Below are 12587 nucleotides of genomic sequence, written 5' to 3' on the forward strand. Positions count from 1 at the left end.
TCTCCTCCCCAAGCCCTTCCATTTTAATTTTTGAAAAAAACCTGCAAGCATAGGCAGTCAGTCTTTTGGGCTGATTTAGATTCCTATGAGGATACATATAATACAGTGAGGCTCCATCTTTTATAAAAGTATAACATGCAGCAAGTGTTTTGCACGCCTCTTTCCACCTCTTGTTCTTTAGCGTTAACAGCCCCTTGCCATAACACAGGTTAATCATAAATGGAAATTAGAAGGGAGAAGTTATTTTAGTGGAAGGAGAATGCACTGCACTGCAGACTGCTGCTCTCCCACTGCCCGTGCTTGAAGCTGGCCAGGAGCTGGATGCCTGGGGACAAGGTTGTCCCCTGGCTGTCCTGGGGCTCTTCCCTGCTTCTGTCCAAGGGGCAGAACAGCCAAAGCTGGGAAGAGAATTGGCACATCCCCAAAATGAAGGTTCATTTGTTGTACAACTGATAGAATTTGGCCAGGTGAGTGGTGACAGAGGATTTGGGCAAAATTGTTCCTGAACTAATACTGAAGGAACAAGAGAAGCGCTGCTCACTCGTAGATGCGAATGCTGGCATTGCAGTACTGGCTGGGAGGTCCCTCTGCTACTTGGGGAAATTCTTTAGGTTGTGACAAAAAGGAATAGAAATCTCAATGCAAAGGAAATAGACTGTACGCTTTGAATGTTGTCCTAACTCAATACTTCTGTCCACTTATTGCATAGCTTATGACAGCATTACTGTCTTACACTCCATTGCATTACCTGCCGTGTAGGCTAATCACCTATTTTATCACAAATGTACATGGTGGCAATCAAGAATTTGTACCAGTGGTTGCTTTGAAGAAGCAATTTGAGAGAAACTCACAATATGTCTCAGAACTGCATGGAGATATGCACACAAAATCTGGCCATCAAATCAGTTATTGTGATGATTTATTTTGGTTTAACAAGACCTCAGCTAGGTTTTATCCACCTGCATTTCACTTAAACTCACTCTCAGAGATACTTGGAGGATCCTAATAAGGTATGTGTTGTTCAGGGCTTGTACTGAACAGTCATGTTGGATTTCAGGTCGCTTGTTCTGACAGAGCAGTCAGAAACAAATGTGGCCTTAATTCAGATTGAATTTTCCCCTCTACTGAAAGCATTGGGACTGACTGGCACTTGTTTGGTGTTACTTGCTTTTGGTAATTGAGTGATCTTGTTTATTACAAACTAAAAGAATAATTCTTTCTTGACCATGTATTACAGACTACAGTCATAGACTATGTGAAGCCATCAGATCTCAAGAAGGACATGAATGAGACCTTTAAGGAGAAGTTCCCTCACATCAAGTTAACCCTCAGTAAAATAAGAAGGTACGTTGCAAAGCTTGGTAAGGCTGCAACATGATGCAGTTGTCTCACATTTCAATGCAGTTGCTCTTGTACATGAGGGGAAGCCCAGCACTGATTGATCTTCCAGGAGCAGTGACCAGCAGAGGTGCAGAATAAGTCAGATGATTGCTTTGATTAGTGGACTGAGTAAACAAGATAGGGGAATGTACAAACATGTACCAGTCAGGTGTCAAACACGACGTCTAGTGGGATGAGGATGTGAGCTGGGCATGCACTATACTAAAAGTTCCAGAAAAATAACACAAAAAGCTCTCCAAGCTCATGGCACTGAACTTAAAAAAAGACTGAGGAAAGAGAAATGCTGACTTTTGTGCCTTGTCCAGAGAGCATGGCCAGAAGCAAAACAAGTGGTCAGCTTCACAGAAAAGTAGTATTTCATCACTGTTTCCAGTGTAACAGGCTAGACATACTGCTTCACTGAAGTAGCAATAATTTCATTTGACTGAAGTGGCCAGAAGGATACTGAGTTGTATTGCTCTCTAACCAGACAATACTGCAGTACATGGAAAGACATGGATTTGACCAACCGTAACCAGCAGCAAAGCTGCATATAGAGCACAAGTAATCAAGCTGTTGTTACTAAATCAAGTATATGCAGATTAAGACTTCTGATGAAATATTATTAATAAAAATGTCAAAAGCTTTTCAGTTGCTTTTATAGTTAGACACAACTATCTGTTGGGGGCAGTGAGGGGGAAGGCTGAGGTCAAAATGTGCTGTGAAATGTGTATCCAAAACAGAGCATAAAGATATCTGCCCAGTAAAATTACGTTTTACTTTTCCCCTCCATTTGACTAAGAAGGAATCTCTGAAAGGATGACTCTTAGGGTGAAATGAGAAATGCCTTAAAACGCAGTTCACAGCATACTTGTCTGGTCTCTTTACTCAGCTTGAAGAGAGAAATGCGCAAGCTTGCTCAAGAAGAATGTGGTTTTGAAGAGCCCACAGTGGCCATGGCCTTTGTCTACTTTGAGAAGCTCGCTCTCAAGGGGAAGCTGAACAAGCAGAATAGAAAGCTTTGTGCTGGAGCCTGTGTTCTTTTAGCAGCCAAAATTGGCAGTGACCTCAGAAAACATGAAGTCAAGCATCTTATAGATGTACGTATCCATAGGTTTCCAGTGTTCCTTCTACATGAAGTGCTAGTGTATGGTCTACGCAAGCCTGCTTGTCAGTGGTCACGCTATCCTCTAGGTTTCCAGCTGTACAGCCAGCTAAATACCTTTTTTTTGTTACACATTTATGTGGAAGTAGTAGTGATCAGTGTCACTGCAGAGGCGTGGGAAGCTCGTTTGATGTGACTGAAGACCCTGGTGTCAAATACTGTGAGGTCTGAGAGGTATCTGACCACCATTCTGTCAATACAAGTCAAAAGTTAACCTTCAGGAAGTTCATTTTGCTTTTAATTATGTTTTCAAGCGTGTCAATAACGACTCTCCTTTGAGAGGTAAATGCAGATACTAATTTCAGAGGGAGTCTAATAGACTACCAAGATTGTATTTCTTTCATCATGTTAAGCATTTGGGCAAGAAAACATAAAAAAGTGTTTCCATTAGAACACCTCACCCCAAGTGTTTTTTTGTAGAGTAAGGTGTTTGGTCTTCCACCCACTCCATATGAAAGAGTTAACAGAGGGGAGTGTTATTGCATAATTCTTTGCAAGCACTGAGATACCAATCTGATTTAATCTACAGAAAGTTAGGCAGGTAGCTGGGTACTTGGCTACAACCAACTCACTCGGTTCAGGAGACATGGGAACTTGGTTGGGGGACAGGACTGAACTCATACCCTTCTGCCACAGTCACAGAGCTGGGTCTACAGTCAGTTTGTTAGAAAGCTCTCCGAATAACCAGAAAAAAAATCAACCCAGTGGGAGTTGGAAGATCTGGTATCTCTTGCTATACTGAAACATTGGTCCATCCTTAAGACACATTGAGCTTTTCAGTAGACCCAGTGGGCAGAGAAGTAGCAAGCCAGGGAGATCATAGCAAGAGGATGGGGAGGGGCAGAAATATTCCTGAACAGCTGGTTGCCTACTTGTAGCATCCAAATCCAGTGAAACAGCAGAGCAGATGGGAGGCTTAGTACATTACAGCAGAAAGCCAACTATGAAACCCATCTCATCCCCCTTGAGGGCAGTAGTTTCTGTTACTCACTGTTCTTATGGTTGTTGCAAATGACACCTTCTGCCTCTGAGGTATTAATGTCAAATGTATGTAGTTGTAGCAGAAATAACTTCCCCAATAGGGTGTTGTAACACAGTCTAATGCTGAAAGGAAAATCAGTGATTTCAAGCAGTGCAGGAAGTTTGTGGGCAGTTACGAGATGTGTGTCTTCCATTACACAAGTGATTTTGATGTTTGCTTGAAGCCAGGAGTTTCCTCTTCCTGCAGTGGTAATCACTATGATCGTTAGAAGATGTATCTGCTGGAGATGGAATGAGTGAAATGACAAACATGTCAGGAATAGCATGGCTGGCTGAGCTTTGTATGTTCACCTCCATAGTAAGGAATCAGTAGATTCAGTTCATCCTGCTCTCATTTTCTAAACCTAGAGCCATGCAAGTCCAGCAGGGCAGAGGTTTAATGACAGCAGCATGCGTGTTCTGAATAAAGTCATCTGTAAGAAAGCACTAGAAAGTCAGATCCTTATTCACAAAGACGTTTTTATTTGTATTTTTATCTCGGCTGTCGTTGCAGAAACTGGAAGAGAAGTTCCGGCTGAACAGGCGAGAGCTGATTGCCTTTGAGTTCCCGGTGCTGGTGGCCTTGGAGTTTGCTCTCCACCTTCCTGAGCATGAAGTGATGCCGCACTACAGACGCTTAGTGCAGAACTCCTAGCACTGGCTGCCCTGCGGGGAAGGGGCTCCCGACTGTTCCCGCTTGGCTCTCCTGAGCCGCAGTTACTACTGGAAATGCAAAATCAGACTCCTAACACTTCACTCTCTCTCTCTCCCCAGAATACTTTTTCCGGCAACATATAGGAAACAGTGCATCAACCTAAGACTCTCAGCTTTGACAAATTTACATATCGTTACTTTCTCAAAGCAGGTGAAGACTGAGCTGTTGGTAAATGGTTAACATGCTGAAACTGGGTGGTGACTGACCCTACCTGTGGGGACTACAGCTAAAAAAGTAGGCGAAAATTTGAAGGGCAGCCTCCATGACCACCCCTCTCCCCATCACACAAACCCTGGAAGCCCACGTGAGTGCATTCTCATAGCGCTTTTTCTACAGACCTGCTGCAACTTCCAAGAGGACTTCTTAACGTGAAAAAGCTTTTAAAGATGATATCTTCACTGTGTCAAAAAGAATGTGCCAATCTATTTTTGTATCAGCAATTGAAAGTGCACTTTTTCCTGTGGGGTGTTTGTGTGTGTATCCGTGTGTGTGTGCGTGTGCGACACCAAGCTGATCTCAGTCCAGGTGGTTGGCTTAGCTGTTTCCGAGTATATCAGTTACCGATGGCGAAGATCAAGGTGACCTTACGTGTTTACTTCTTGAAAAACATAACTACTGGAAAAGTGGTAAATGGGATCATTTTTGGACACTTGTTTTTTTTATTCTCTGATCTTTCCAACATTGTACCTTTGAAAGGATTACACTACTACTACTATGAGAGAAGGATCAGCAACTGACCTTAAGTTTTCAGTCATGTTTGTGATAAAGATGAAAGCATTAGTATGAGATTTCCATGTCATGTTTTTTAAAAATATCTTGTGTTAAGCCACATGCATATTTTTAACCTTCGCACTTTTCCCACTGTGGAGATGGTTAGACTTGCACTCTGTAGTGTTGTATTTCTGTGCTCTATGTTAGAGTGCGTAATAAGCACATTTATTGTGCTCTATCTTAAAACAGTGTTTTATTAAAAAAAAAATAAAAAATAAGAAGAGTAGGGCTCAGCAGTATAACAGGTGTCTTAAGGCTCCAACAGCAGGGGCATCAGCTATTAAAGTTTTGGGTTTTAACTAGAATTGACTGTGCAAAACTGAAAATCAGTGACCATTGAAGTTAGAGGTCCAGTTCCTTTAGACATTTCACTACTGGAGTTTTATAGTAAAACTTCTTGCACCTTCCCTGGTTCTAACTGGACACCCAGAAAGCTGGAGGGTTTCATCCAAGCTCCCCGATGCTACATACACACTATGCTAGTGCCACGCTTACGGACATCGTTCCAATTGCTGTTATCCTGTGGGATTACACCCCTGTCCAGTCTTCTTCTGTGCTGGTTCACTTAACAAGCCTTGCCCTTGACATGCCCCACATGGATCCGGTAAAGTCAAATACTTACATTTAGGGTAATTATATAAAATAAATAATAATCTCAGCTGTGAGATTTTAGCTGAAGCCTTACCTTTCTAAGCTTGGGAGTGCTTGCTCAGAGTATGGAAAGGGCTTGTGAGCAGAACGTAGAGAAGTGGGACATACCAGAGGATGTAAACACACTAATGCTTACTTTCTTTCGCTCTTACTTAAATCAGTTTTATTATTTCCTTCAGTTAGGCCAGGAAACATCCAGTTTCTTTACCAGCTTTGACTCCTTTAAATTCTAATATGAAAAATGCCTGCGTATGATTGCTCTACAGGATCTGGAAAGGTTACACATGCCAGGACAAATGGCAATTTGTTTGTTGCTGTTGCTCTCCCTCCATTTTAAGGGGGAGGGTGACTATGCTAGCTTACAGTTATTATTAATACTTATCTAATTACTGATATAGATACATTCCAACAGGATTGGGGAGGAGGGGCTAAAGAGAAAAGCGTGCACTTAACCTCCCCGGTGCAACGCCCCACGCTGCTGCAACCCACACGTCACTCGGCCGGCTGTGGAGCGAGGGGAGGGGGGGTCCTTGCCGGCACTCCTGCTCCCTCCTCCTCTTCTTCCTCCCGGCCCCCACGCAGCCAAGGAACAGAAGAGCCAAGAGCCTGGAACACGCCTAATGCCTACAGCTGCCCTGCCGGTTTATTCAGCCCAAGAAGGCGGTGCAGTGTTGACCTACAAGCCAAAACGGTCTGCGGGTCTGCTAGGGGGGCTTCCATCCTTGGCTGCATCCCTTCCCACTGAAATCGTGTATATATGTTCAAGACTTGCTTCTGATTGCAGAGATCTGTTTCTAATAGTGACCACTCAAGGCTAAGCAGAAGCTTTACCTTTCTGTAAAGGCTTCTACCTTTTGCTTTTGAGTCTGATTTTTTTTTATGTTGCTTTATAGTATTGCAGGGAAAAAGCAAATTGTGATTGCAAGATGCAGACTAAAGAATGACAGTCTTACAGTAGTCTTTAGAGACGCTATTGAATCATGCTGTCACATCTTTTGTCTTCTGTGCTGCTACCCAACCCTGATCTACAGTTTACACAGATTTCTGGGATGAAATCTGATTGCTGGAGACTTTCTGCTTTTCGTTGTTTTTCTTCTTGTTGTTTTGGGGGCGGGAAAGGGTTTCAGAGTGATGTTCAGTTACAGTTTGAATGTGGAATAAACACTTAAGACGATGATGATGTTGCACTGTTCACTTAGGAACGTATATAAAGCCATATGATGCTAGATTTCAGAGCACAAAGCTTGGTCAGTACAATTATGGTTAGGACAACGGGCAGGATTTGCCCCCCTTTTCTCTCCAACCCTGGGAAAATTCAGGCTGAAGTGGTAGAGGAAATCTGTACCAAACAAAAACCATGTTGATTGTTTTCCTTTGTCTTACATGGTAATGAGTGTTGATTTACAAATGATTTTAGGTTCAAGTTTAAATAGTTCGGGAAAATAATCCATTCCATATCACTTGTTCTGTTTTGAAATTATATACCGTACACTCTACCATGCAGAGTTTATTCCTTTTCTAAAAAAAGAAATAAAAGTTTAAAAAAAAAAATTGAAAAACCCAGACTCTTTTCCACCATTGACAGTATGTAAAACTATTCCGTTCTCTCATTTGTATGTGTCAAATGGTTTTGGTTTTGTCTTCCTCTGGGAAATAAAGCTGCTTATTAATAAGCCAATGGTGGGATTGCCTGAGGGCCCTCGCCATCTCTTGGCATTCGTCTCCCTGCAGAGCCCTCACTTCCAGGATCTTTCCTCCAGCCAAGATCTTAATCTTCTTCTTCACAGACCATTGCTCTGGGTTTGCTGGTTTTTTAAAGTCCTTCTTTTTGGCACCAGCTCCTCCTCCTGGAGCTGCCAAGCCCTGGTTCTCCTGGTCCAAACCATCGGTGTGCAGAAGAATGAGGTACAAGCAGGCTCCTCAGCATTGCTTGTGTCTCACAACCCCTTGTTCACTGGAGAATTTGGGTTACGCTACTTTGGTTTAGTGCAGGTGGTAGCAAAATTTACAACTGGCCCCTGTACCAGTTGTAGATCACAAGCAGCTGCTTCCACTTGGAAGGTTGAAAGTTCAGTTTTGGACATTCATGCATGCTCACACCCAATTATCCACCACCTGCTGGCATTCAAGCTATTATTTTCCACCTGCGATACCCCCTAAATCCAACACCTAGCTAGGTGGTCTCACCAAACAACACCTATTTATTGTGCATTTTCATTCCATGTTAATAAAGTTCTGTGGAAGGTTTGGCTCCTTACCTCCACCCATCACTGTCTGGGTTCTCTAGAGACCCTCAGCTGTAAATCATATTTGTGGCAATGGGAACATTAGCTGGATTTATCCCCAGAACATAACAGATATACAGAAAAATGCTTTACTACTAATTTTCCACAACTACTTACTAACAGGCAGTGGCTTCTTTGGGATAGTCTGTAATGTCTTTAAATGATACTGCAGCTAACTGCTCCAGCCTCCTAAAATATGGAGCCCACAGCATAAGTCTTTCCTGGAAGCAATAAGGAGTAGTTTGTTAGGAGACGGTAACACCTTCCCACGCTGCTAAAAGATTTTAGCACCAGGCCCCACATTAAACATTGAAAAAAAGAAAAGGTAAAAGTAGTTTAGCAAGGTGAGAGACTGAGCAATCACAGCAACAATGCTAACATCACTAGCTGAGACTGAAATCTGTCCCAAGTTGCACCTTTGGGGAGGAAGGGAAGGAGTGTGAGAGACGGATTTGAACTTAATTTGCTCATCTTCCATTGTAAAACTTCTAGTGAAGAGGGGAGGAAAAAGAAACTTAAGGTGCATCCCTTCAAAGAAAGTTGCACACAAGCATAAAGGCCTTTATGAAATCTTAAACCTTGTTTTTTCCCACTGACTTCACTGTGAGCCCATACAGCCGGAGACTCCCTGCCTCAGCCTGGAGGCCGCTGGTCCGGATGAGCTCAGAGGGGAGCTTTTCAGTCACTATGAAAAAAACCCTTGCCCAGACCCCAGCAGCAAATACCAGGACCAACAGTGAGAGGAGGGGCAGCGCTCATAGTGTGCTACTGGAAAAGAGCAGGAACTGTGATCCTGGAAAATGGCCTGTATACCTTCAAAGCAAGGCAGGGGGAACCAAGAAGTTGCTGCAGTTGCCGCTGATTTGAGCAGCAAACACTTCCTTCCCTTAGTGAGAGCTAAATATTGGCTACTAGCCAATTTGCCTTTTCTACGCATTCCTGTAGCCTGTCATACACCCCTTTCCATAATCTTGCTGAGCATCATCTTAAACCAGAATCAGCTAGGACCCTTGCCTCTGCTACACTGTTTAGACAGATGCTCCAGGTCTTAATTCCTCAAACCAGAAGAAGCCTTCCAGTTTGCAGTGAAATTTAATTGATGACTAATTTATAACTTTTTGAACTCATGTCAGTATTTCATCTAACTTGAAACTGAAATCTTTCCCCTGTGGGAACTCGGGGATGGGGTCCTCAGCAGCAGCTGCTATTCTTAACGAAGTTCTGGCATTTAGTTAGACAAGATACTAAAAGGAGAAAGGAAAGGCAAGAAAATAACCCTCTTCCAAGAGCTTCCAAGTGCAGTGAAGTGTTGCCTTGGCTAACATCAGTGGGTACGTCCATCAAGGAAGAGGCTGTTGCAGGCCAGGTTTTCAGAACCACTGACACAAGGCCTCAACTTCCCTCATTTTTTAATTCAGCAGCATCCGTGAGCTAGCCTTTATACTCTTCTCTCCTTCCCAGCACATATGGACACAAAGGGCAAGTTTCCCTCTTCCCCATTGCTTCCCTCTACCAACAGCTGGAGAGTTTTTACTTTGAGAGTTGGCTGGGAGAGCAAGAGGCTGAAGAGGCAGAAGCGTTCATTTACAAACCAGTATTAAATCCCTGGTGTCCACAAACAGAGACTCGTTTACCAGAAATGGATTCTGTTCATTGATTTAGGAGAGGGAATATTGGGCTTTTCTTTTAGTTTTTCAACTGAGCTTCAGGCAAGCTTTTCTTCAGCACCTGTAGAGGCTGGAGCCTGACAGCAAGGAAAGTTTTGGAGAGTAGATCTAGACTACCTCAAGCCACCTGTTTCTCCTCTGTTGCCACACCAATTATTTGTGTTGCCCGCACAGCTGCACTGTGCTGGGTTTTTACAAAGGACAAAGGCATTGCGTCGCAGCACAAGAACAGCGGGTGCAGCATTGGCTTTTAGTCTCACACCAGAAGACAAAAGGGTCCTCATTCCGGTCCCTACATTTCTGCCCATCTGTTTGTCTATTAGGAACACCTGGGAGCGCACAGGTCTCAGCTCTTTCTCCTTCTCTCACACTTAGCCAATCATCACATACACACAAATGAAAATAAAAAGCAGGTAATATCTCATCATATTTATAGAACACTAAAAAAAAAAGCAAGCTTACCAAATGGCAAGCAGAAGAGATGCATTACGTGCTGGTCCCCCCTTGAAAGGAGCCCACATGGCAGTCCCCAGTGGGTAAAGCAGCACACTCATGACGGCCCCCCACCCCTCTACACCTCAACATAGTCTTCACTAAACGGCCACACTGGATGGGGAGGGACGATAATGCACCAGGAATAGATTCAAAAGAATTGCAGAGATGAACAGCCTGACACGCTGCGTGAGGGAGCGAGGAACCGTTCATGAAATTATAAATAAGCAGAAAACAATGGCAGTCTGTGGTTTCCAGTGGTATTTTCTGCTGGCAACTGAAGAAGCCCAATTGTAATTCTTTTTTTTTTTAAAGATAAAAACCTAATGCAGACACATAATAGCTGTAAAGTTTTAAAAAGGTGGATAAAAGGATTTTATTTCTAAACTGCTCTCATCCCACTCAGGGCAAAAATGAGTGAATTGTTACCACCCGAGTTGGATTAACGGTCTAGACCGTGCTGTTTCCCCAGTCCCTCCCCACTTGCTGGCAGCTGGATGTGCCTGCAGAACGACACGTGAACACCCCTAACCAGGGGCCTGAACCCCAGACACCTTCCTCGTGTCCTCCCACTTCTGTGGGTGAGAGCACAGCCTATGAGGCAATTGACTCCTGTCAATTAAACTGCCCCGTGCAGTCTTTTAATCATGAGAAATACTAGGTCTGTCTTCGGGGCAGTATATTGGCTAGTATATTGGCTACCTCTTGGCTGCATATTGGGGTAAGACCTGGCTGTGCACCCACCCACCCCCCATTCAGCCTTCCTTCAAAAGGAAACCCAGAGCGCCGGCAAGAAGGGAAGCAAGAGGCCATCACCACCTTTGTCCACATGAGCATCCCTGAAGGAAAACGGAGAACTGAGGCATGTTGAAGACATGCCCGCCTAAAGAAAGGAGAATTGAAGCAATGACTACCCACTCATCAGCAGCTTCCACTTCATCACCATCTCTCTCTTCTCCCACCAGCTGAGGGAGGACTAAAAGGGTGCTGAACAGCACAGTTGCAATACAATCATTAGCAACCTTTCTTCTGCCTTCAAGGCCAAAAGTGAGCTATTCAAAGACAGCTAGGTCAGTGCTCTGACCTCCCATGATGCAACCCACAAACTAACTGCACCGTAGCTCCTCATGGAGCACAAGCATTTTAATGAACCATCTAAGCATGATTGAGACATTTCAGATGGACAAAGTCCAATGCATTTCCAAATATCAGTAGGTTGTTCCAATTTCAGTCTCCTCTAGTTGTGAGCATTTTTTCTAGCCAAAACTAGACCAACTCCAGCTTATAAGCAATCCCAGGGCATTTATATGCACATCTTTCAAAAGCACAGCATGCTTTTGAAAGCTCAATATTTAATACCTTCTTCTGGAGCAACATTCTCCCAGCTATCTTAAAACGTCCTCCAACAAGCAGAAGAGACAGGACGCCAATCAGTATCTGGGGTATTTCCATGGGCAAAGATTACAATGCACAGAAAGCCACCACCAAAGCTGCAAAGTGCTCATCTCCCATGAAAGTCCAAGAGGTTCATTAATTTTTTCTGAATCCAAGACTCTGCAAGCTGTCACCTGCCTTCCTGGGTCACCTGTATATCATCTTATTGCTGTACAGATTGGGGTTGAAGTAAAACAACAACCTACATAGAAGAAAAAAAAGACTTTTTTTTGTCCTGTACCCCATCTTTCATTTCCTCTAACCTAAGAAATATCATGCTGAGTTAGACCTCTACCAGTCAGTGAAGCATACAAGGCATTGCATTCAGATGTACTCTCTAAGGAACATTTCAGGTATCACAGTTTAAATTATGGATCGTGTAGATGGATTAAGAACTATGAGTTCCTGTTTCCTCTTTTATTCCTTGTTAGGTGCTTTTGCTTGACTGCTGCTGTTTAGGTGTCTTTTTCTTTTTTTTTTTTTTTCCTTTTGGTTCACCTTTTATTATTTCAATAAATGCAAAGATAAGCAAAAAGTGCTGGTGCAGTGCTGGGAGTTGAGTCTGGCTGAGAGTTGAGTCTGGCTGACTCTTTCACACGGTGCATCCGGAGCTGCAGACTCCACCCTTTGTCTGATTTATTTTAAAAGCCTGCTGTGTCCATTAATGGAAAATTGGACTCTGTTCAGGCTGTGATGGTGTCCATGGACAGGAAAATGGAAAGTTTCAGATTAAAGCTGCAGGAGGCCAGGAAGAAAAATATCTGGTGAATTTAATTGATGGTGGCAGCACAATTATTACAGACAAATATTAAAGAAATGGCAGTCTGTGACCCAAAGCAGATCCTTAGTTAGAAAGATAAAGGAGGGTAGCATGAAAGTCTGCAAGGCCACAGGGCTGAGAAATTGAAATATTCCTCACCAGCAGGAAGTTCAGACACTTTGCAAAATTGATCTTTTGGACGTATACAATAGGACATCTATCACTGTGATGTTAAATTTGCTAACCA

The 12587-nt window shown here is 43.3% G+C and overlaps 2 protein-coding genes across 7 annotated transcripts in view; one reads left to right on the forward strand and one right to left on the reverse strand.

Annotated features, from left to right (window-relative positions):
* The window catches only part of CABLES1 (Cdk5 and Abl enzyme substrate 1), a 76093-nt gene extending 68321 nt beyond the window's left edge, over positions 1-7772 (forward strand). The window contains exons 8-10 of one of the 2 annotated variants that reach the window (XM_075023120.1): positions 1238-1344; positions 2273-2480; positions 4080-7772. In XM_075023120.1, the coding sequence (XP_074879221.1) occupies positions 1238-1344; positions 2273-2480; positions 4080-4220 (456 nt within the window). In that variant the 3' untranslated portion in view covers positions 4221-7772. The remainder of the gene's footprint in view (positions 1-1237; positions 1345-2272; positions 2481-4079) is intronic. The other variant, XM_075023121.1, reaches the window with a different exon arrangement.
* SLC35D4 (solute carrier family 35 member D4) overlaps positions 1-12587 on the reverse strand; it is a 104775-nt gene that overhangs the window by 25255 nt on the left and 66933 nt on the right. The window lies entirely within an intron of this gene.

Source organism: Buteo buteo, chromosome 3, assembly GCF_964188355.1.
Source record: "Buteo buteo chromosome 3, bButBut1.hap1.1, whole genome shotgun sequence".
In the NCBI taxonomy this organism is placed as follows: domain Eukaryota; kingdom Metazoa; phylum Chordata; class Aves; order Accipitriformes; family Accipitridae; genus Buteo; species Buteo buteo.